Source organism: Hetaerina americana, unplaced genomic scaffold, assembly GCF_022747635.1.
Source record: "Hetaerina americana unplaced genomic scaffold, ioHetAmer1.1.p SCAF_7, whole genome shotgun sequence".
Taxonomy (NCBI): Eukaryota; Metazoa; Arthropoda; class Insecta; order Odonata; family Calopterygidae; genus Hetaerina; species Hetaerina americana.
The window spans coordinates 13,379,751-13,404,230 of record NW_027287316.1 but is presented as its reverse complement, the minus strand read 5'-3'; the positions used below and the strand labels follow the sequence as shown (position 1 = coordinate 13,404,230).

Here is a 24,480-nt window from a genome sequence, read left to right as displayed (position 1 = left end):
TTCGGGTTGCTAACGAGGGTTCACCCGTCAGCAAGTAGGCTTGGGACTGGGCTGGTTCTAAATGCCCCAGCGGCCAAACGTATCCCGGCATTGTGGACACACGTCAGGGGTCTCAAATAGGACTCTCGTCCTGACGAGTATATTATAGAACCGTAGTCCAGCTTCGAACGGACCAAGCCTCGATATAATAAAAGCATGGTAGAGCGATCTGCTCCCCATTTGGAGTGGGTTAAAAACCTTAGGATGTTTAGGGTCTGGCGACACCTCTCCCGTAACACCCGTATATGCTCCCGCCAATTTAGTTTTTTGTCCAGGATCATGCCGAGAAAACGGACGGACTCAACAAATGGGAGATTTCTGCCCAGAAGGCCTAAGGTCGGTGTAATGTGGTGTCCGCGAAGACGGTAAAAATGAACACATTTCGTTTTCTCCGTGGAGAAGCGAAACCCGTTCCTTCGCGACCACTCTCCCAATTTGTTCAAGGTGACCTGGGCTTGCCTGGAGGCGTATGTCAGTCTTGTAGAGCGGCAGAAAATAGCCAGGTCGTCGACAAATAGCGATGCCATCACCGGGGCATTGATGCATTCCGTGACGTCGTTGATTGCGATGGCGAACAACGTCACGCTCAGCACTGATCCCTGAGGTACACCGTTCTCCTGGGTGTAGGATCGGGATAAATGATTGCCCGTCCTTACTCTAAAAAGGCGGTTTGTTAAAAATTTTTTTATAAATATGGCCATATTGCCCTTAAAACCCCACTCATGCAACGTGTTTAAAATCTTTCGTCGCCACACACTGTCGTAGGCCTTCTCGAGGTCGAAGAAGACTGCTACGACGTGTTGGCGTAACAGAAAGGCTTCCTGGATGAAATTGTCAGTGCGCACCAGATGATCTGTCGTGGACCTCTCACGCCGGAAGCCGCACTGAGCGTCGGAGAGGAGGTGTCGTCTCTCCAAACACCAAACGAGACGTCGGTTAACCATTCTTTCCATCACCTTGCAAAGGCAACTGGTGAGAGAGATGGGCCGATAGCTGTTCGGGTCGCTCTTATTCTTACCCTGTTTCGGAACGGGTATCACCAGGGACTCCCGCCAGGAATTCGGGAAACTACCCTCAATCCACAATTGGTTCAGGGTATTGAGGACCTCCCCCAGCGCTGACTTCGGAATATTCCGAAGAAAGGCGTTGTGGATCTGATCCATTCCCGGTGAGGTGTTATGGGAGTCCGTGATAGCGGACTCGAGTTCCCATGGCGAGAATGGCTCATTGTATGCTGCAGGATTTCCAGCTTCGCGAAAATTGAGAGGGACTCTCTCGCATTGCCTCTTGAAGTTTGCGAAGTTGGCGTCATATAATTCATCACTGCTGCTGGCCTCGAATTGCTTGGCGAAGGTGTCGCTTATTTCTGGGGGTGAAGTCACCACCCGTCCAGCAACAAGCAGTGGCGAGATGACGAAGGAGCCCTTGGACCCAGAGATTTTTTTGACTTTATCCCATACCTGCGAAAGTGGGGTTCTCTGGTTAATAGTAGAGACGTACTCTATCCAGGAAGCCCTCTTGGCCTGCTTCACCGCCTTCCGGGCTCGCGCTCGTAGGTGGCGGTAGGCTGCCAGGTTTGTTGCCGTGGGGTATTTCTTAAAAATATTCAACGCTTTTTTCCTCGTCCGGATCGCCCTGTCGCAGTCCTCGTTCCACCAAGGGACGGGTGCCCGATGAAGGGTGCCAGACGTGCGAGGAACACTTTCGGTAGCTACGGCTACGAGCGTTGAAGTCAGTGTCTCGACATTTTGCAACGCGTCTAGACTTGCGTCATGTTTAAAATGAAAATTGTTCCTAAAAAGCGACCAGTCGGCACGGCTGATACGCCAGTTTTCCGGAGGTCTGAAGGTGTTTGGCGAACGGTCTACTTTCTCGAGTAGAAGAGGAAAGTGGTCACTCCCACAGAGATCGTTGTGGACGATCATCTTCAGCTTCGGGGCTAGGCTTCTCGAGCATATGGCAAGATCTATTGCTGAAGATTCCCCTGAGAAGCTGTTGAAGCGAGTTTTTTCCCCGCTATTTAATAAAAACAAATTAAAATCCTCAATAAAATTCGATAAAATTCGCCCTCTCCTATTGCTTGGGGTGGATGGGCCCCCCATAGTGGATCATGGGCATTAAAATCGCCCATCAAAATAAATGGACGAGGTAGCTGACGGACAAGGGCTTCCAAGTTAAAACGAGTTACCGGTGCACCCTCCGGCAGATAGACGTGGCATAACGTCATCGTCTCTGGGGTGTGCACTGTGACAGCCACTGCCTGGAATGGGGTGTTCAGTTGGACTCGGGAGGTGTAAAGGGCCTCGCGAATCGCAACTGCCACTCCTCCTTGGGCGCGTTGACCACTCGTGTCGTCAAGTCTAAAAACAGTGCACCCCTTTAAAACACCCTTGTCTGTCGCCTTAAAATGCGTCTCTTGCAGACAGATGCAAGAGGGATCAAAAGCGTCCATTAAAACGGCCAGCTCCTTGTGCCGATAAAAACCGTTGCAGTTCCACTGCAGTAAAAAGGCCATTAAAATTAATTATAATTAAAATAAATAAATAGATAAATAATTGTGTTTTAAAATTTGGGAGATGACCGGTTTTTAAGAAATCATCGCTTAAAGCGATGTTTCCTCCTCCACTCAGTTGCCAGGACCTCCGTATCCGAGATACTCTGGTCCTCCAGAACCTCCGGCCTCCCTGGTTTTGCGGGAGGTGTAGGGGAAGGGGTCTTCTCACGCCGTATCGTCGTGTTCCCCTTGGTGGTTTTTCTTTGTGGGCTCTTCTTCGAAGGGCCCACCGGAGTAGGTGGCTCATTGTCCACCTTACTCTTTGTCTCTTTGGTGCTTTTTAATTTTTTGCTTTGCGTGACCAAAGCGGTGACTTGAGGGGCGTCAGTTTGCGTGGCGATGGTGCACTTTGGCAATGGGGTAGACGCGACGGAAGCAAAGGACCGGGAGAAAGTTGGGGCGACGAGTTCCCTGTACTTTCTCCTCGCTTCCAAATATGAAGTCTTTTCCAGCGTCTTTATCTCCATGACCTTTCTTTCCTCCTTCATCTTCGGACAATCACGGGAGTACACCGGATGTGTACCCTCGCAATTGACGCAAAGAGCTTCCGAGGAGCACTCTCTATCCTCGTGCGCGTCCTTGCCACAGCGCGGGCAGGTTGCCTTGCCCTCACAGCGCGACGCGACGTGGCCGAAACGTTGGCACTGAAAACAACGCACGGGATTAGGAATGAACGGCCTCACTGGGACCGATTCGTATCCAATGAATACCTTGTCGGGCAGCCTATCACGAGCGAACGTCAAAATCACGGACGTGGTGTTAATATTCTCGCCGTTGCGCCTTGTCGTTAGTCGACGACAATCCGTCACTCCCTGAGAGAACATTTCTCTCTTGATTTCGTCGACGTCAACATAGAGGAGGTCGTAATGGCTGATGACTCCCCGACAAGTGTTGAGAGTGCGGTGCACCTCCACTTTTACCGGAATGTCATGGAGCATTCCCATTGCCAATAATTTCTCGCTTTGCTTTTCGTTATTTGTCTCTATAAGCAGAGTACCGTCCCTTAGTTTCTTGACGCTCTTCGGGTCCCCAGGTACTATCTGCGACAACACTCTCCGTATAAGGAAAGGAGAGACCTTTTTCAAGGTCTCACCTTCCTTAGCACATGACATAATGAGGTACCGCTTGCAAGCACCTATGCATTGATCTCCCCCGCCCGAGTCCGGACGGGATCTTTTTGTTGGTGGAAAGGGTTTTTCCTCCATAATAATTAATAATTCGTCCCTCGGCCTCCCCACCCACCACGGAGCCACACATTCGGGACGCCACTCCGCCAAACCGGAGCGGTCGCCAGGGCTAACTCGAGGGATATAGCGCTTCAGGAGTGGTTGTCTGTTTCGGGGTGGATCTTCGATACAAGGGCCCACCAAAACCCTTACATCTCCGACCTCCCTACGCAGACCCCCACAACCTTGGCACTCGCCACCGGAGCGAAAACGCGACGGAAGCCGATTGACCGGGAGTGGCTAGCTCCCGGCCTCCCGTTTACACGAAATCCGGGGCCGAAGAGGGGTATCACTCCCCGGACCATACAGGGCATCCGACACCCTGCTGGGAACCAGAAAGCTCACCCTCCAGGATCCCCTTCTCTCCCTTACGGGTCTCCAGGCACGGCAAACACCTGGGCGGATCGCAGGCCAGATGGTATGGCCGCTCACAGACAGTGGATCCACAGCACTGTCCGGACGCATCCCTTGCTGGCTTGGGGTTTGTTTTCGGGGTTTTCTCCCCGCCCTTTTAGTCGCCTCTTACGACAAGCAGGGATACTGCGGGAGTATTCTCTATCCCCCTACCCGCGGGGGGGATAAAGACTCAAGGACATGTGTTTTTACTGTACAGCACGTATAGAGTCACGGCGCTGTAAACCGCAACTAATTAGTGGACATTTCAATTTAAAGAATCGAAAATATAAATTTGAATTGATAATGATGATAATCATCAATTTTACTTTTCTAGTTTTGCCCTAAACGGCCTTCCTGAGCCGAAAAAATATGCAAATAATCAGGCGGGAACTAAATATGCTGCGTTAAACAAGTAATTAACCTATGAATTAATAACCACCGCTACTCAATTAAATATCCTACTTTCCTAAATTATCCCATCCCTACTCACACTGCTTTTTACGATCAATCGTTTGACGACTGCTTCTATCTTACGGTGATTGAAACTCTTCCAGATTCCGCAAGCAGTATAGAGGTGAGAAATAAAACGGGGACGGCACAATAGAACAGCAAAATATCAATAGAAAAAAAGTGGAAGGGCACTCACATTAAAGAAATTTTGAGCTTTCGGCCTTCTCTTGGACCTTTTTCAGGTCCGACTGGAAGGTTTCTTGCAGATAGAATGCGAAGGCTGCGGCGGGGGATGCTGGGAAGGGGGTAGGAAAGCGGTGACGGTTCAGCCTGAACAAGCCTGAATTCAAACGCTCCGAATGCTAATTTTTATGCAGATTCGTCAGTTAGCACCTATATATTGAATAAAACTGTTTCTGGCGTGACTTGGTGGAAATTCTTCATATTGAAATTGAAAAATAACTAACTTGACTTTTTCACTTAGAAAATTTATTTACGACCTAGGTTTCGTTACAGTATAAAATATTCCGGTAAAAATTAAAACGACGATATGACTTGCCGTTTTTGAGGCGTCTTTTTTATCGGAGGTCGTCTTATCGGGCTTCTGCTCTGTATCATATAGATTATTCACTTTTACTTCCTGGAAGACCAGCCCAGCATCGTTATATAGATCCATGGACGTCGTGAGGGTCTCTGCTTTTGTTTTGATGCTTGGGTCACTGGGTGGGGATTTCCGCAGCTGCTTAGTGAGTTTCCACGCAGTTATTGCTTTTATCTAGGTCAGCTAGTTGCTGATTTAATTTGTTGGCCCTCGTTTCCTCTATTGCCTGTTTAATTGTTTTGTTTTAGTCCTTGACCCTGTTTTTAAGGGCTCGAGTACCTTGGCCATATTCTTCTAAGAAAGTTCCTTCGTTTAAAAAGGGTTTTTACTTCGTCACTTAGTTTGAGATGGTCATCCGGCCGCCTCTAAGCCACCGGAATTGCTTTTTCTATTCCTTCTTAAATTGCGTTTGTTATATTTTCTACCCTCTCTCTTGTGTCTGGGTTGTTGCTCCTTCTTTCTAGTCTGTCCACAATTACTTCCCGGAAGAGTCGCCAATTGGCTAGCCCGTAAGAAGGTCGTTTCGGTCTGTCCAGCTTTTGCATAGTTAGGGCCAATGCTTATTATCACCGGGTAGTGATCGCTGGTTAGGTTATTGTGGGCAATGTCTTTCGCTTGGCTCCTTATGTTTCTGAGTATTGCGAAATCAATGATATTCCTGCCGTACACCCTCGTTGGTTCATTAGGGGCTATTATTTTAGCTTTGTGATCGTTTATCCATTCCCTGATGAGTTTTCCGTTTGCATTTTTTGTGGGGCAGTACCAGTCGTAATGTTTTGCATTGAAGTCGCCACCAATAATTGCTGGTTCGTCTAGGTTTATTAGTGCGTCAAATTCTAAAATGGACAGGTCAAACACAGTATATATATATCTCTCGGCAGAGGGGAAGAGAAGGGAGGAAAGGATTGGTTGAGGTAGGAATAGGGGGGAGTTTATGGTTGGAGTAAGAGGATTGGTGATGGTGATAAAGTAGCAGGCTGGGAGGAGGGATTAATACAGTGTTGACAAAGGTTTGCAGAGGAGTGCGGGAATGGGTGACGGGGAGAATGGCACTGGGTAATGAGTCAGATGATTCATTAGCGGGCTGGGAGGGGTTACTAAATTGTTGAAAAGGTTTGCTTGGTGTCAAGCTAGTTGGCAGAGGGGTTAGTGGAACATACAATAACGGGGAACGTGAAGGGTAAATAACGTCGTGGGTCAAAACGTCGTCTCCGCAATTCGAGTGTTGAAGGATTTCTAATTGCTCCAGCGCATTGAGGCGGTGGCCTCCTTCTCGATGTGCAGGATATCGGGGATGAAATCGCTGCTGTGGCCACAATCTCTCAGATGTTTGGCGAAGAGTGACGTGGAGATGTTGTTTCTAAAGCATTCTCGGTGCTTCTTTACTCTCGTCTCAAATCTCCTTCCCGTCTGGCCTATGTAGATCCGGTTGCAGTCTTTGCAGAGGAGTTTGTACACCCCACTCTTGTTTATGGATTTAACTTGGTCCTTCGTGTGGCATAACAGGTTGCTTAATTTTGTTTTCTAGTAGAAAACTGGTTTCACCTATTCTTTTGGGAGGATTATTTGCACTTTGATTGACAAGTGGCCAAGGAAAGGGAATATCCGTCAAAGTGGCTGGTTTCCTGTAGATGTGGGAGAACTATACGTGGCTAGGTGAATTCTTCTCTGGTCTTCCACTGGGTCAATGGCTCCATAGCTGCCGACGTTTCGATTCCCGACTCGGTCATCGTCATCAGGGCTTCTGATTGCCGTTCCGCCAAAAAGTGTCCAATATGTCCACCCGCCCCCACGGCTCAGGTGTCATCTGATTGGTCCCCAGACCCACCATCGTCAGGGCGCCTCGTGATTGGCCGAGCGTTCTGCCTTGTTCCCCTGATGCATTCCAGAATAGGTTTCTAGGTGTTGCTCAAATGAAAACCTGAATCCCTATTGAAATTTTTCTTTTGAAGGCGGATATCGATGGCCTCCTTTGCCAGACGATCCCAGTAGCCACGCGCGCGGCAAAGTAATTTCGCCTCGTCCCAGTTGATGGCGTGGTCTCGGTCGACGCTGTGTTCGGCGATGGCCGATTTTTCCAGCTGTGCCAGTCTCAGGTGTCTTTTATGCTCCTTCAGGCGGGTTTCAATCGTGCGGCCTGTTTCTCCAAATAGACCTCGCCGCACTCACACGGAATTTGGTAAACCCCGGGAGTCTTGAGGCCTATCGGGTCCTTCACGTTGACCAGCTGGTGCCTTATTTTGGCTGGTGGTACTTGAATAGTGGTGATGTTGAATCTCCTGAGTATTCTGGATATTTTTCCAGAGACGGTGGAGACATACGGCAGGCAGGCTGTGGCGAGCGGTTTCTCGTCCGTCCCCTCTACTCGTCCTCTGCCTTCCTCTTCGGCCCTTCTGAGGGCCAGGAGGATTTGCCGCTCACCGTATCCGTTCTAAAGGAACGTCTTCTAAGATGCTTGATTTCAGCCGGTAAGCTCTCCTTGTCGGCTAACGCCTTGACCCTGTGGATCAGCGAAGACAAGACGGCATCGCGCTGAGCAGGATGGTGGTGGCTGTTACCGTTGAGATAGAGAACAGTGTGGGTGGGTTTGCGATAAACGCTATGCCCCAGCCTTCCGTCTCTTTTTCGGTGGATTATGTCAAGGAACGGGAGGCGATGGTTTTTCTATATCTCCATGGTGAAGCGGATGTTCGGATGCTGGTTGTTCATATGCTCTAGGAAGGCGTTCAAGGTGTTACGTCCATGGGGCCAGATTATAAAAGTGTCGTCCACGTATCTGAAGAAACACTTTGGTCGCATCGGAGCTGAGTTCAGGGCCTTTTCTTCGAAATCCTCCATGAAAAAATTAGCGATGGCTGGAGACAGCGGGGATCCCTTGGCTACTCCATCTGTCTGCTCGTAAAACTTCCCGTCGTAAAGGAAATACGTAGATGTTAAGACGTGGTGGATAAGTTTAACGGGCCGACTGTCGAATCTTCTTTCAAGGAGAAGCAAGGTGTCAGCAAGCGGGACTCGGGTAAATAGAGACACTACGTCGAAGCTGACCATGATGTCGTTTGTCTCTAATTGAATGCCCTCTAAGGTTTTAACGAATTCCGCTGAGTTTTTAACATGGTGCTCGCATGATCCCACGAACGGCGCAAGGATGCCTGTTGGGTGCTTGGCCAAGTTGTAGGTGGGTGACCCTATGGCACTCACAATCGGACGTAACGGTGTCCCCTCCTTGTGCACTTTCGGTAGTCCGTACATCCTGGGGGGAGCGGGGGCTGGAGGTTGTAGTTTCCTGATAGTCTCAGTAGGCAGGCCAGAGATCTTCATCAAAGCGGTAGTCTTCCTGGTAATGGCGTCAGTGGGGTCGCGGGGCAGACGCCGGTAGGCTTCATCTGAGAGAATATCCCGGATTTTTAGGTGGTAGTCTTCGGTTTTCATCAGTACCGTAGCATTTCCTTTGTCCGCCGGCAAGATGGTTATTGGGGCGCACTTGATAACATTGTTTCTGTTGTGACTTGGTGAACAATCTTTGTATTGAAATTGAAATATAGCTAACTTAGCTTTTCCACGTAGATAATTTATTTACGATATAGGTTTCGTTACAGTATAAAATCTTCAGGTAAAAAATGACTGATCAAACGCAGTATATATATCTCTGGGTGGAGGGGAAGAGGAGGGAGGAAGGAAAGGATTGATGGAGGTAGGAAGAGGGGGGGAGTTTATGGTTGGAGGCGGAGGAAGAGGGTTGATAATGGCGATAAAGTAAGAGGCTGGAAGGTGGGATTCAATCAAAGTTGAAAAAGGTTTGCTTGGAGTCGGGTTAGTTGACGGAGTGTGGGAATGGGTGCCCAGGATTGAAAAAGGTTGAGTCCTGCGTCAGAAATGGGGTTGCTTTTCTGTGGTGTGCAAGGTCGGGTGAAATGGTGGATTTTCTTTTCGAGGAGCTTTTCTGGGTAACCACGTCTGTGAAGTGCATTTTGTGAAAATATTTTTTGTTGGAGGCTGTGGTATTGCATGTCCGGTTTCCGCAGATAGAGAGAGAATTGGGAATCGAGAGTTTGGTGTAAGTAGGATGACAGCTAGTAAAGTGTAGGTATTGCTGATGGTTAGTGGGTTTGATAAATACTGAAGTAGGGGATATATTTTTGTGAAGATAGATGCTTGTGCCAAGAAAGGCGATGGCGGAGTCTGAAATGGAAGAAGTGAATTTAACGGTGAAAGATGAATTAAAGGCTGAGAAGAAATCGCTGACGGACTCGGAGCCGCGTGTCCATAGAAGGAACATATCGTCTACGTGCCGGACCCAGAAAAGAAGTTGGAGCCGTTTTCGGTGAAAGGTCTCTTCAAGGAGACCCATGAAGAGATGAGCGTATGATGGCGCTATCCTCATTTCCATCGTTTTGCCTTAGATTTTAGTTAAAAGCAGCTTTGGAACGAAAATGCATTTTTGGTGAGGACGAAAGTGATTAGGTTGAGAAAAACTTCGGTTGAATGAAGCTCGGGCGGACGGAGAAACCGAACCAAATCGATATTTAGCACATGGTATAAAAATCTCTGAAAATCGGACTATAATTCGTCGTTCCCATCCTCAAACCCTATTGCACATGCAGTATTATTTGTTTCAAAGGTTTATTAGGAAAGGATTCTTAATCAGTCTTGAAAGAACAAAGCTATGCAAACACACACACACACCTGTATCACGGCACCCATTTTCTCTATGATGAACACCATGGCCACGCAGAATACCCCGAGAATGGCACAGATAATCTTCATGAGGAATGATGCCCTCTCTTCGGATGGCTTGACCTCCATCAGCGGAAAGATGAAATCCTCGAAGATCACGCCGGACATGGCGTTGAGACCGGTGGACATTGTGCTAGGCGGAGGAGAAGATATTAATTAATTGATAGATTGTTGCGGCATGTGGGTGGAGTATCTCCTGTTATTCTCGTCAGAAATTTCAATAGTTAATGTGTTGCCGCGTAGTATGTTGGTCATTGAACGGTCTTTTGTCCGAGCCTCTTTGTTTCAACTGGGTCACGTGCCATTATCAACTGGATTGGTGCGTTGGACCGTCATCCGCAGTAATAATTATGACAACCACCATAATTATGAGTACCAGAATCTTACATCTAATAATTTATGCATGAATGCATCTTAAGGAATCATTTCTTACAATTTTATCTCTTACACACTCTAGAAACCTAAGTCGGCAACCTTTCATGTCGGTCATGAAGTAGACTTAGTGAGTTGACTCTGACTGTGACTGATCTGTGATGATCTTTGACTGATCTGTGGTGATCGGTGATCTGTGACTATTTGTGACTCAAATAGTCACAGATCTGGTTTCGAATTTGCATTTTAATGAACTAAGGCATATTTGGAAAGGATTTATGATCCCTTTTTGAAAGAACGGCGCTAAACACACCTGTACAATACCAGACGTAGCCCATCATAGGAAATTACCTCAGATAATATTACATTTAATGGTTGATTGTTGCGTAGAAAGGAGTAATAGGTTAAATGATTGCCTCAGAGTATAATTACTTTTATATAAACTGTATAGTAGTTTAATGCTATTGTCTTGCTAATATTACATCTGCTGTCAATCCAAGGGCTGATTGGCTTAGCCAGGACCATTAGGTCCGTTTTCGCCTTTCCTACGCCAATGCAATGAATATTGGCGGTGAAGTTACTGTAAAAAAGAACAGATTTTAGGTGTGATTAATTTTCTCAGCGAAATATATTATAATAAAACGAAATGCTTTATCCCAAATTTTACCATGCTGCGGTAGGTTTAAATATGGAGCATGGGTATTTAATGGAAAAAACGAACTAATTTGTCCTCATTAAGTCATTTTCTAAGGTTACATAAAAAACGCAGGCAGAATTCCGAAGAAAGGGATATGAGGTGAGCAGATGTCATCTTATTGTACATGGTGGTTTCAGGTGTCACAGCCAAATCGATCCATAGTAATGATAAAATGCATGGGGATCGAGATGGTGCGGGGGCTAACGTACTGGCTTCCCACCCTGAGGGCGCGGGTTCAAATCCCGGCGGTGTTGAATATTTTTCAGAGGTATCTCGATCCCTACTTGAGGTGCTTTGTGGAGGGCACTTTAAGTGAGTACGCCGTCCGTCGGATGGGACGTTAAGCCGCGGACCCCTTGGCGCCTTTCGTAAAGAGTAGGCTAATGCCGACGCCGGGTTTCTCTCCACCCTTCATCCTTTCCTGTCCTTTCCCTATGGCGCAAATGACCTTAGCTGTCGGTCGCCTCCCCTCAAAACTACTACTACTATGATAAAATGCTTGCGCGTATTATTTTGAATCATCATTTCCAAAGGTGCTTCACGAAAGATAAACAACTGCAAACCTACTGAATACAATAATTTTTTGATTTTTCGCACCTTTGAATTCTATAAATCCAACTCATTTTTACTATAAATGCCAGAAATAATTCCATTCGTTCTGGGTTATCTTATAAATATTACATTAAAAATATAGGTGAACGGTATGAATTACGATTTCAAAATTTACGAGGCCCTATGACAGGTGTCCATATTTGACTGGTTTAATTCCATTACTTCCAACCCGAAGTGGTTCTCGTTATCCGCTCGCATCGTCAAGGGATCAAGGTCATTATGATGGCCGGCCTTATAGTCCATCTCCTGTGACTCTTTCCGGTACCCGGAAAAACACGCTTGTCTTTTGCTTATACAAACCGGTACGAATCGAGAGTCGTGGCGGAATTGACTGACCTTAGGGCGGCGCTGGTCACTCCGGCCATGAAGAGACCCGGCAGTCCTTTGAGGTAACCGGTGACATCCATCACGTAGTAGGGCAGCACCTGGTCGGGGGCATTTACTCTCTGTAATGAAGGAAGTCGAGGGGTGTGAGTCGGCAACGCCTTCGAATAGTACGGTTGCAACCAATGCGCATGTCAAGTTTGCTATGAGCATAATCAGAGTGGGGTATGCATGCAAGCCAGCCATCAAAACAATAAATGAAGTTTATTAGAGTACAATATTTATTTATCATGAAAGGTTATTCATGCAGATTAAGAATTAACTTTTGTTCTCTGCTCATAGCATTTTCGTGTGCATCGTTTTAAAATGCATCAGTTTTCATAGGGAGAGATGCCACTCATATACAGTGTTTAATACATTGGCGTATGATTTTATGTTTCATGTCATCAACTGCTGAGCCAAAATAAAACTATTAATGAATTGTACGACCATGTTTATGCAGTATTTCGGTTTGCGCATGTCATATTATTCCTTTAAATCACAATACGCCTGTAGTGAACTGCTATTGTTAAAATGTCGTAGCTGTTGGAAAACAGCTGCGCAAAAAAGAGGAAAAAATTGTAATTATGTCAAATCACTAACTATTGTGTTTGAGGTAGAATTGGAATTAATTTCCACTAGAGGTTTCCAAATATTTTCGCATATATCATTTAAAATTTGTATGTTTTATATTGTCTGGAAGTAATCTGAATAACTGCATTATTCCCTGGTGTCATTTTAGTGCGAAAGATGATTTTGTGGAAATTGTGACGGAATCTATTATTTTCTAATGTATGTTCCTACAAATAAAAGTTTTACATTGATCACTTTCTCCCTTTGTGAGTTCATTTCACTTTGTTGACCCCGTAAAAACAGTTCCTATGTAATTCCTTCAAGATAAAGAATCGCGACCAACAATGAACGTGTACTCAAGAGGTGTAAATAGTGATTGTAGGTGGCATCGATCAGAACTCAAAGGGTAATTATTAATCGAAATGGTTTGAGTAGAGTTGGATTTCTGTGGGCTTACCTTGCTGGAAATAAGGTCACAGTCGTGGTAGGTGGCGTAGATAAGTAGGCCAGAGTAGCAGCTCAAGGAAAATATTATCGCGACACCAATCCAATACATCACCAACATTCTTGAGAAATGGGAGAAATATTTTTGCATTAAAAAGGTTAAGTTTTTAAGTCTAATAATTTATTATGCTGAATAGATTTAATATTAAGAAGGAAAAGGTTAAATTGATTGTACAGTTTAAATAAAAGGATAATTGTTTTTGTTATTTGGCAGTCTCTCGATGCTCAATGCTAGATGGAAGTTATTTATAAATTTAAGGATGAACTTAAAGTCTTCGCATTATCCTTGTAATTGAAGGGATTGGGCAAGCCCACTTATTTCAATATGCATAACTTACTTTGGACATCAGGAATGTACTTTGATATACAGGTAAAAATATCGAACTTTGAACTATTTTTTAGGGGCAATAGGTTGTCAGAACCTGCGGTATATGCCGCGACAGAAAATTTTAACTGAGTCATCCGCTAAATGTGCATCGCAATGCAACAATTTCAATCTAAAAATCATTCGCCTTGACCGGGATTCAGAGTGTAAGAGGACGCCTCGGTAGCTTAACTGGCTAAATCACTCGGCCGGACATCAAGGGATCCGGATTCGAATCCCGGTGAAGGTGATATTGTTGCTGATGCTAAGTCTCAGCTTTCCTCAAAATAATGTAAATTCTTGAATAATCTCTTCGCGTCCTACCATACTAAGCTCAAACAATGTGGAGGGAAAGGGCACTTCGAACTTGGTCATTTGGAGTAAGCGGTCTATTTCCTTTCACATTAAAACACATCCACGCAGAGACTACTACTGCATATACCCCAGACAAAATAAAATAGTGAAATGTTTATTAACCGCAGGGCTCATTGGTCACCCAGTTTAACCTGAAGATACCTCGATGTTAACTCGCATAGCCCTTATGAGGCAGCTCTTCATCTACATCAATTCCCTGCGAGCCTTCAAAAAGGTGTGTGTTAGGAGGTGCAGCGCCAGGAGGAAAGTGTAAGGGGCGAGGGGGTTACGGCTGTTCAAATGGGTGGGGGAAGGTGAGGGCAACATACAAAAATATATAACTACGCGCAGTCCCTACCTTGTAGGTTAATACGTAGTGTCGAAATGACTTCTGGGGGATTTCGATTACAAGCATTCTGGTCTCTTATTGTTCTTGGAAAAAATGACATTTTAAACCTCTCTGTCTTGCAGTCAATCTCTCTAATCTTATATTCGTGATCCCTCCCCCCGCAATACGTTGGGGTTCATACTATGTTCTTGATGTCATCGGGAAAGGACCCATCTCTAAATATTTTTAATGAGTTAAATCCATATTGCAAACGCCGCTGTGTACGGGAATCCCAGCCTAAATTCTCTAAGGAAAAGTAGTTACGCTACTACCTTGGTCATAACAATGTTTGACAAATCTAGCCCCCCTCCGCTGAACTCGATCTAACTCCGAAATAAAATTTATCTTTTGAGGATCACATATACTGGCAGAATAGGTGGGGTCTGACTAGGGCCAAAAACATCGTTCTTTCACTTTTACGTCGCATTTACCTAACACTTTTTATAAATCCCAATTTTTATTTAGCATGACCGCATATTTCTCGTATGTGCTTTCCCCAAGATAGATCGCGAGTAATTTTTACACCCAAGTATTTAAAGTAATCTACCTCGCGATTTCGTTTGGTTCCCTTACTCATAAGGTCAAGAGCAACAGAAAGGGACAAATTTTACAGAATATTTTCGGTTTCGAATGACGAATCTGGCTGCTTTTCCACAGGTGCGTGTGCGAGCCCAAAATGTTGTAAATCAGGCAAAGAAGCCTTCCTTTATTGAATGTGTTTCCAACATCAACCATAGCATCACTGAAGTAAAATTACCAATGTATCTTTCCACTTAATTTTATTCGATGCAATTAGTTTCGACGCAATCAGCGTCATTCTCCGGTACAGATGTACACACACAGGTCTAAGAGCTAGAGGGAAGAGGTGGCAATTGCACGCCTAAGGAAAGGGCAGTGCTCCCTCACCTGATCGTACCTCTTCACGGTGGAAAAACAACGACCTCCCGGAAAAGTGTATCTACTACCCCTGACTATGAAACATCTTGACTCAATGTGACAAATGCCGCAGAGCACGGGATGCCTCTAAAATTCGGGATGATTTGGGTAGCATTTTAGGAGATGGCCCATAACTTATCTTCTTAAACAAGAGTTAATTTTTTACGAGGAACAGGCCTTGCAGGAAAACTATAGTTGAGGTATCAATTTTTAGGCTTTTGGTTTTTTTAATAAATATGCATTTATTTATCTATCTATTTATTAGTAAGGTGTCGAGTGTATAAACTTGTCGACAGTGGTGCAAAATAACCATAGCTGTCGGCGCCCCTAAAAAATGTTACTACCTTTACTAGGTGTTTGGATTTAAATATTTATATTTGTATATTTTTATTTATTTATACATCTATAGATAAATAGGATATTAAGATCATAAACCTTTTCATACTGGGGAAAAATGACCTTGGCTGTCGACGCAACCCAGAAACAAAAGTAATACTCATGACAAACAATAAGTTATAAGCAAACGTTCTCATCGTTAACTTGTACCTTCGGCAATTAATAATGTATTCGGCTGCGGGTTTGCTAAATACTCGGTTTGGTTGCAGATGGGTTACAAAATTGTTGCAACGAATACATTGTTTTTCTATTCATCCCTAATAGGTCTAGTTTAGTGTGCGTGAATATTCCTACGGGAACCCCACAAACCTTTCTTGGTTTCTCCCTTACCTGTAGCACATTTGAATGGTCTTCATGGCGAGGAATCGTTGGACCATCCCCTGATTGGCAGCCAGCGACGTCGCCCACATGAAGGAGAATCCAAAGGTGACATTCCAGAACGTGTGACGAACTGTTGGGTCAATGTCCAAGCTAAAGGTAATTAATTATTGAGGGACGCTCAAATTATGTTTTCACTAAAAAGTAGTCTACAATGCAGTGACTCTCCAGTGGAGAGGCTCGCCAAACCCAAAGGTTGCATATAGAATTTAGAAAATTCTTTCATGTTAAAACTAAGTTTTCATTTATCTGGTTGGGACGCCGAAGACCAAATCCAATCAGGACCCAGAATTCTACAGCGCCGCAATTGTATCGGCTAGCAGAAATCGACTCTAGCCGTCAGTTACTTGTTCATCTCCAATCAAGACACGGTGTGCGGGTCATTACCATATTGTTTCCCTCAGGCGCTTGCATGAAAAGGACAAATCCGCAAAATCGAAAAACAAAAAAAGACAAATGAAAACGTAGCTTCAATCGGCATGCGAATAAGTAAGGCTACGGCATCAAGAGAATATTAGTTTTCCTTAAAGTCTCAGTTTTAGTGTAATAATTTGAAAATACGCAATACTGACGATAGAAAAAGGCTGTTCAACTGTGAGAATATTGATAGAATCAGAGATAATATCTGAAAATACCCTGAACTAGGCAAATAAATATGAAAATTAGAATATGAAAGAGATGCTTAAATTATAAATGGATTTACTCATGATCAATCCCATATATTCTCAAATAATATTTTATGCAATATGTCATTCCTATAATTTTTCACTGATGACTTCAGCAAATACATTTGATTTCATGCTCAAATTTCGACATATTTTATAGCAATGTAGTCTGGTGGATCGAATAAGTTACAGCTGCGTTGAGAATTTTATTTTGCATCCTTTAAGAGGAGTTTGTAGATTTAAACCAATAGACGATGTTCTTAATAAGTTTTTCGTTAGAATCGAACAGCTTGTCTTCAAAAAAGTCCATAAAGACTTCAGATAACAGGGGAGAGAGAGGGGAGCCCATGGCAAGACCGTTTTTTGCTTTTGGTATGTACCATTGAAAAGGAAGTAATTTTGTTCCACACATATGTTGAGAAGCATAGAAATTTCTTGAATGAAGAGTTAGTTGGTTCCGGGCTTGCACAATGTTTTTTGTGTGTTCTAAGGCTTCCTGGGTCGGGATAGAAGTGAATAAGCTGCTACATTGAATGACACTAATTTGGAGTTGGGAGGTAACGTAGTTTTTAGGCGTTCCGTCAAGGCCACAGAATATTTGATAGCATACTTGGGGCTGAAATTTGACAATTGGTGGAAAATTGTATCGAGTTTGAAGGCTAACTTGTTATTAACTTGTTTGATATTACTGGTCTAATCGGTACATCTTCCTTATGGAGTTTGGGTAAACCATTAAGTCTTGGGGGCAATGGATTCGTATTTGTAAGGAAGAATTTTTCTTTGTCTCTGAAAAGGTACGCACACGATGCCACAGCGTTTTTAATTATTTTCTGGTAGGAAGATGTAGGATTCTTAAGCATGATATCGAACTCATTGGTGGAAATGAAATCACAGCAACTTTAATAGGAGTTTGTAATATGGGAAACATTGAGCCATAGAATGCTCCATGTGCTGCCACACCTGAAATCCTCATCATCATCGAAGTTGGGATGGCCTGCCTGCGTGCATCGATCTCACTTTGCGTATGTAACGCACGGGATGGTACTCACTTGAAAAACTCGATCCGGTTGCTCTTTTCGCTTCGCTCCCAGACGGTTTGCAAGCCGCCCACGGAAATGGTCCCGGCCACCACCACCACGGCCATCGAGCCAAACATCATGACCATCTGGAGGGCATCCGTCCACACGACGGCCTTCAGACCTCCCTGCAAAGAGGGGACACTTGAGACCAGTGCACGCTGCATCGACGTTCGCGAATAGGACGCAAGGCAATACTATTTGAAAGGTACACACCTGCTCCATAAGATACCCGATTCCTTTCAGTGGGCAGATTATCAAGACAAATTAATCCAATAAGTGGTCCATCTTTCAATTACTATTTTTGCAACTTATTATTTCTTCGGTCTAATAATTCCTTTCGTTTTAACCATAAGTAAATTTTCCTGTTTTAAACTTCAGTCTCAAGAAACCGGAGGAGACTTCCATCTTAGGATTTTCAACGACCCGATAGAGCTAATAGGTATCGATTTCTCCTCATTAGCTTGTTTCACACTTCCGTATAGCGTTTACTTATTCCTCAACTAACTCTTTCTGAGATGTCAGTTTAATGCTTCTCGGTGCTACTGATTTGTGAAAGGCTTGACCTCCTTCGAAATGAAACTGTGCTTTTCTATTCGTATTTGAATTTTTCGATGCACAACTTGGCCTTCTGACTCTCGGTCTGTCTTTCTAGATGAATACATTTTGGCTTTAATGATCGTGTAGACATGGGAGCATATCCTTCTATTCTACATATGCAGCCAGAACTTCATTCGCTTACCTCATGCTACCCTTAAATAACCGATCAAGTATTATATCGGATTCGCCAGATACTAATATCGAAAGTTGGCCCATATATTTTTCTTAATATTTTCCTTTCAAACTTTCGTAACATACATTGATCAATTTTGGACATTTCTACGTTTCAGCTCCATAGGTCTTGGTAAAGTTTTTCAATGTGCACCGTTTAAACTCTGGCGGTTAATTTACTTTTAAACATTTTTAGTAGGAAAATGTTTTGTTTTATCTTTGCATTATGTATTCTAAGATGGTGCTATTTAGCTTAATTGTCTATTATATTCTTCAGATACGTAAAATTACATACTTTTTCATTTTTCCTATTCTTTCATCTTTACGCTTTTGAATGCATTATTTCAGATATTATTCGTCATTCATCGGGACTTAAAAGTGTCCTAAATAATGAAGAGGAGTAATTTAACCTTTAGAAATATATGCGCGGCGAGTGTTCGTTCAGCCACAGGAGTGGATTGCAGTTGGGTATTGATTTCATACGCGTTTCAGATATTATTCGTCATTCATCGGGACTTAAAAGTGTCCTAAATAATGAAGAGGAGTAATTTAACCTTTAGAAATATATGCGCGGCGAGTGTTCGTTCAGCCACAGGAGTGGATTGCAGTTGGGTATTGATTTCATACGCGTTAATCCCAATCCTATGGAAAGATGCTGAGCGTCCCCAGTTTGTGAGATGCACGAATATGTTACGAGTCGCCTCACGTTCCCTATCTCCTCCGTGATATGTCTTTCCGCTCCACTTCTACGCTTAGCCAGTACCGCCGATGACAGCATTTGAGGTCAATTGTATCGGCGGCTCCCGATGAGATCAAGCGGCAGTACTCATGGCTATGATTTACTTTGAATGGATTTGCTATTCCGAGGCTCCGGAGCAAAATCGACTTTAAAATAAAAAAAGCTAAGTTGCCACATTTTTGACAGGGCCCGTTTTTAAGTGGACAATTCCATTGCACATGCATAGTGTCTTTCCATGGGGAATACATTCTCTCAAGATATAAGAAGGAGGTCATTAAGACGATGTAATTGAAAATGTGTATGAAACAAAGAGGAAGAGGAGAACGACATACTCTTGAGGAACGCCTGTCCGCCCCCGTGCGATGTTGTGAGGTCTCTTGAGGGTCCGAGGGAGAGTTGCAAATTTGTATATTCGGTACGCGTTAATGCCTTCAAGGCTACTGTCGTGGACATCATCGTCCCGGTGCCGGGAGCGTTCTCATACTAGTGGATAAGTTATAGCTCCGGCCTTATCACTTTGTAGACTTAAGAAGAAGTCAACAAAGGACTCAGAGGGGACTATAAACCAAATTTCCGATTGTCCGGAAATGCAAACTCATCGTTGAGATTTTTTCCCACGTGTGAATTGGATGTGATGGTGAAATGCAATCACATTATTGGCAAACTGATAACTGAAGATTTGATTAGTATCCCCGCAGAATCATGAAAGGAGCAGGAAACTAATGTGAATATTCATGAAACGGAGACAATCATCATCAGTATTTCTATCCGAAGACTGGGTCACTGCGGCCATCCAAACTCTCGTTTTTAATGTTAATTCCCATCTCACACCCAGACAAATCTTCCCTCTATCATTTCTTCCCTAATTAACCTCATCATTTTTATTGATTTTGTATATGTATATATATATACACACATATATATATATTATATATATATATTTATATATATATATTTATATATATATATTTATAATATGGGTCGCGGTAGTCCAGGGGGTGGACTACTGACCGGAGTTCTGGTTCAATTCCATTTCTATGAGCTATGTGATTTTTCGGGTACCAGATTTTCCTAGGAAACCATAACCGGTACAGGGAGAGGAACTGGCCCCCCTACCGTGATGTGTGAATTTCACCCACCGTGTGGCTTAGTCCTGGGTGAGCTCTACCATCACCCAACCAATCGACCTCAGGGTTGATTACTGTGTTGTTTATGGTTTTTTGAATATATATATATATATATATATATAGTTATGGGTAATGTTCTGTGACTCATCTGAAGATGACGAACAGCACGAAACCTGGGTTATGTAATTTCGATTTTAGCAATAATAGAATTAATAACAAGGTTATTTTAAATCATGGAGAAGTTTCACGAAATCATGCTAGAAAAATTCCCTATGTCCTCCGAACTATTCCTCCAAAGCTGGTGTCTCGTTGTTGGGGCATTTACTTCTGTTTGTTTGATGATTCTTCACTGGGCTACCGTGATAATCTTCATTGAAGTTGAACTTTACAATCCCTTATTCCGAGAAAACCATATTATTACGCTATTGAAGCACGGTGTTACTTGCCGGAATGGCATTCCGTTCGTGACCATCGTACCATATTACCAACTAGTCAAAGCATACGATTACAAGTTCTGACGGTTTAGGAGTCGGGTGTCTGCCATGGAATGTGATTGCTTGCTATTTTACAAGTGCAGATGAATTTCGTTCCACCATTCCACGACTATGATATACCTTCTTTTGGCAATCAGACTATCTAAGACATTACTGCAAATTAGAAAACCCAGTTGATGTAATGCTTTACATTAAAATCAAAACGAATGTTACCTGGCTTAATTTTTTGGAATGCCACATTTCTATGTTTAACTGTCATTTCTATGGCTAACTATGGTTATGTCATTTCTATGGCTAACTTTCCGCGCGATTCTATGTCTTCTTTACGACAGTGCATGAGTTTGACTAATTACCAAGTATTTTATTTTCTCCAAGATCTATAGTAATTAGATACTGAGTGAGTAATGTTACTTACCAGACTCGTGTAGAAGATGCAAACCAAGCACACCACTGGCGTGATGAGATGCAGGCTTACACCAGTCACTGTTGGGAGAGAACGAGAGAGGTGTCAGTTCAATTATCCTCCTTACTTGAATCCATTAAATGTGGCAGCTGTCCATTAATAATTGCATCATCTAAAGTATTTCAATCCTAAGGCTGGTTCATACCTCAGCCCTTCATTCTTCCCTATTCATTGTTTATACACTTGTTATAGTAGCAATCTTAAAAATAAATCGAATATGTAACGGAATGGTGATTCACTTTTCTTAGGTAAAGCGAGGATGCTTATTAGGATGGTAGGGAAAATTTGAATTGATTTTGAATGATACGGATAAACTCCGAAGAAGTGTTTTTATAGTGTGGCATGACGCATGTGAAGTGTCAGGATAAACTGGAAGGGATTTGACCACCAGGCTTAAACAACATTGTACGTTCTTGTAGTAAGGAAATGCCTTTGATCACCATCTTCCTTCATCATCAAAAACTGACGGAAACACCGCAGCCATTAACACCTGGAATTCTAATTATCCTAACGGTTTTTTCTCTGAATACCGGACCTTATTCAAGCATTGCTTTTTTTTCGCTTAGGCTTCAGATGTTATTCGAAAGAAACTGAGTTGGGTGAATTCATTTCAGGTAACCCCTTTCAACAAGTTTTAGTATAATGTATTCGAGTTAGCTTTTGGTGTGCTTTAGTTTGTTAAATTAGGATGGCTTCATCTAGGTCCCCTGTTGTCATGCTCGAATGCGCGGCTCTAAGGGCTCGTATCGTCATGTTGGAGAGAATGGTGTGGGAGCTACGATCGAAGATCAACGGCGGGAAGCCTCCCCATAGGAGAGATGGTGCTCGGGGTGGGAATATGAAAGCCTGTGAAATTGGTCCAAAGTCCACAAAACCTGGCCAAAGTGAGCAAAATGAAATCCGTAAATAGGATGTTTTGACGATATAATTGGCAAGAGTAAAGGTTCCCAAACATGGAACTGCGGCAGGTAGAACCAACTTACGCGCTGTGCGTAGATGCAGATGTGCAACGTTCACTGACAATCACGAACAATGCCTTCCTAAAAGGTGGAAATTTATGTTCAAAATGGAGTTGCCAGAGGATGGTAAGTGTTATGAATTTCTTAAGTTAGAATTTTAATTTTTCTCCAATTTTTTGTAAATTAACAACAAAAAGTATTTCAATGCTACAATTTCAGAGTTTAAAAATCATTCGCCTTGACTAGGATTTGAACCCAGATCCCTCAATATCCGGTCGAGTGCTTTAGCCACTTAAGCTATGGTTCAATTTAGTTTTATTTGGTCTAGTAGGTTACACTGCTAGTGTTTACATTGTACACATTGTCAGCTTACAGATTATGGTTACATAATATTTTTTTTCTCATTATGGTTACACACTTACATGGACATACATTCATATACATTGCATAAAACAATTGTGACCATGAATAATACTGTGGAAGGAAATAATGAAGGCAGGGTTCACAAAATATAGAAGGAAATGTTTGGATTAGCAACGGAACATTAATAATAATAATAATAATCTTTATTGTTCTGTAGGTCATACATGAGACGTAGAACATTGTCAGGCAAGACATCAAAGCGTACATGTTGTCATAACTTATCATATAAAAATTCATTTACATTGTAATAACCCTTTGGCTGTAGAAGTTTCCTTAATTCTGTCTTAAAAACGTTAATATTTGAAATAAGTTTTATATTCAAAGGCAGTTTGTTAAAAATAAGTGAAGCTGAGTGATGGGGACCTCTTCTGGCACATAATTGTTGTAAAATATGTATGTTTTCACTCCCACGGGTCAAATAAGCATGAACCGTGGAGTTTGGTAAGAATAAAGTAGGGTTCTTTTTTACAAATAATGCACAGTAAAAAATGTACATACTTGGTAGTGTCATTATATTAAATTTTAGAAATAATGGCTTTCCTGGAAACCTGATGGACACGTTTGCCATAACTTTCAAAGCTCTTTTTTGCATAGAGAATGCCCTAGCAGCAGCACTTGTGTTTCCCCATAAAACAACACAATAAGCCAAGTGAGAATGGATTTTGGCATAATATATTAATTTCAGTATTTCTAATGAAGTAGTTGGAGCCAGTTTACGAATCATATATATTCCCGTTGCCATTTTATTAACTAAATCCTCAATATGATATTGCCAATCAAGGTTTTCATTTAATTTTAACCCTAAGAATTTTGTAGAACTAGACTGCTGAATAGATGTGGATGCATCAATCTTAAGTAGAGGACTTGTTACTGGAGGATTAATTTTATGATGGAAATTTAAAAAACATGTTTTATTTCCGTTCAGTTTTAAGTTATTTCTTTTACACCAGCCACTCATATAGTATCTGCTACTGTTGAACGTGCCAAATCATTTACCTCACCTGTCTTATTACCAAAACTAAGGGTAGTAGTATCGTCAGCATGTAAAAGCACTTTGCTCTGATGCAGTTGAGATGCTAGGTCGTTAATAAAAATAGTAAATAATAGTGGCCCGAGAATAGAGCCTTGGGGCACTCCACAATTTGAAGTAAGAACATCAGAGTAATGCTGATTGGCACCACCCTTACCAGTAGTATTTAGTTGAACTACCTGCTTGCGATTTGTTAAATAGGATTGTATCCAAGCTAAAGCATTGCCATTGATTCCAATTTGGCAAAGTTTACTGTACAATATACAATGGTTTACAGTATTAAATGCCTTAGTTAAGTCATAGAAAATCCCAATAATTTGTTTCTGATTGGCAAGACCAAAGATAATGTCATTAACAAGCTGAAAAACAGCAGACATAGTTGACTTACCCTTAATAAAGCCATGTTGGGAAGGATTCAATAAATTAAACTTACACAGATAGTCAGTGATACGGTTATAAAAAAGTTTTTCTAAGATTTTAGAAAACACAGAAAGTAGTGCTATGGGTCTGTAATTATTTGAGTCACTCAAAGATCCCTTTTTATGAATTGGGCATATCACGGAAAATTTTAAATTTGTCGGAAAATGACCATTGCAGATTGATAGATTGAAAATATCCGATAGGGGGGTAGAAATAATTTTAGCAGCTAGCTTAATAATAGGCATAGGTACCCCATCACTTCCGACAGACCATTTATTAGCGAGAGAATTTATGACATCTTCAACCTCAGCAGGATCTGAGGGACAAAGAAATATTGAGGCAGAAGTACCCGTCATTCTGAAGATTGATGGAGAAC

At 42.8% G+C, this 24,480-nt stretch overlaps 1 protein-coding gene across 1 annotated transcript in view; it reads right to left on the bottom strand.

Moving 5' to 3' along the window:
* Positions 1–24,480, bottom strand: part of LOC139696467 (sodium-coupled monocarboxylate transporter 1-like) — a 51,349-nt gene that overhangs the window by 10,612 nt on the left and 16,257 nt on the right. The window contains exons 6-11 of the mRNA XM_071595251.1: positions 21,225–21,292; positions 17,652–17,806; positions 15,890–16,030; positions 13,075–13,183; positions 12,018–12,127; positions 9,950–10,133 (exon numbers count right to left, since the gene is read on the bottom strand). Coding sequence (XP_071451352.1) covers positions 9,950–10,133; positions 12,018–12,127; positions 13,075–13,183; positions 15,890–16,030; positions 17,652–17,806; positions 21,225–21,292 — 767 coding nt within the window. The remainder of the gene's footprint in view (positions 1–9,949; positions 10,134–12,017; positions 12,128–13,074; positions 13,184–15,889; positions 16,031–17,651; positions 17,807–21,224; positions 21,293–24,480) is intronic.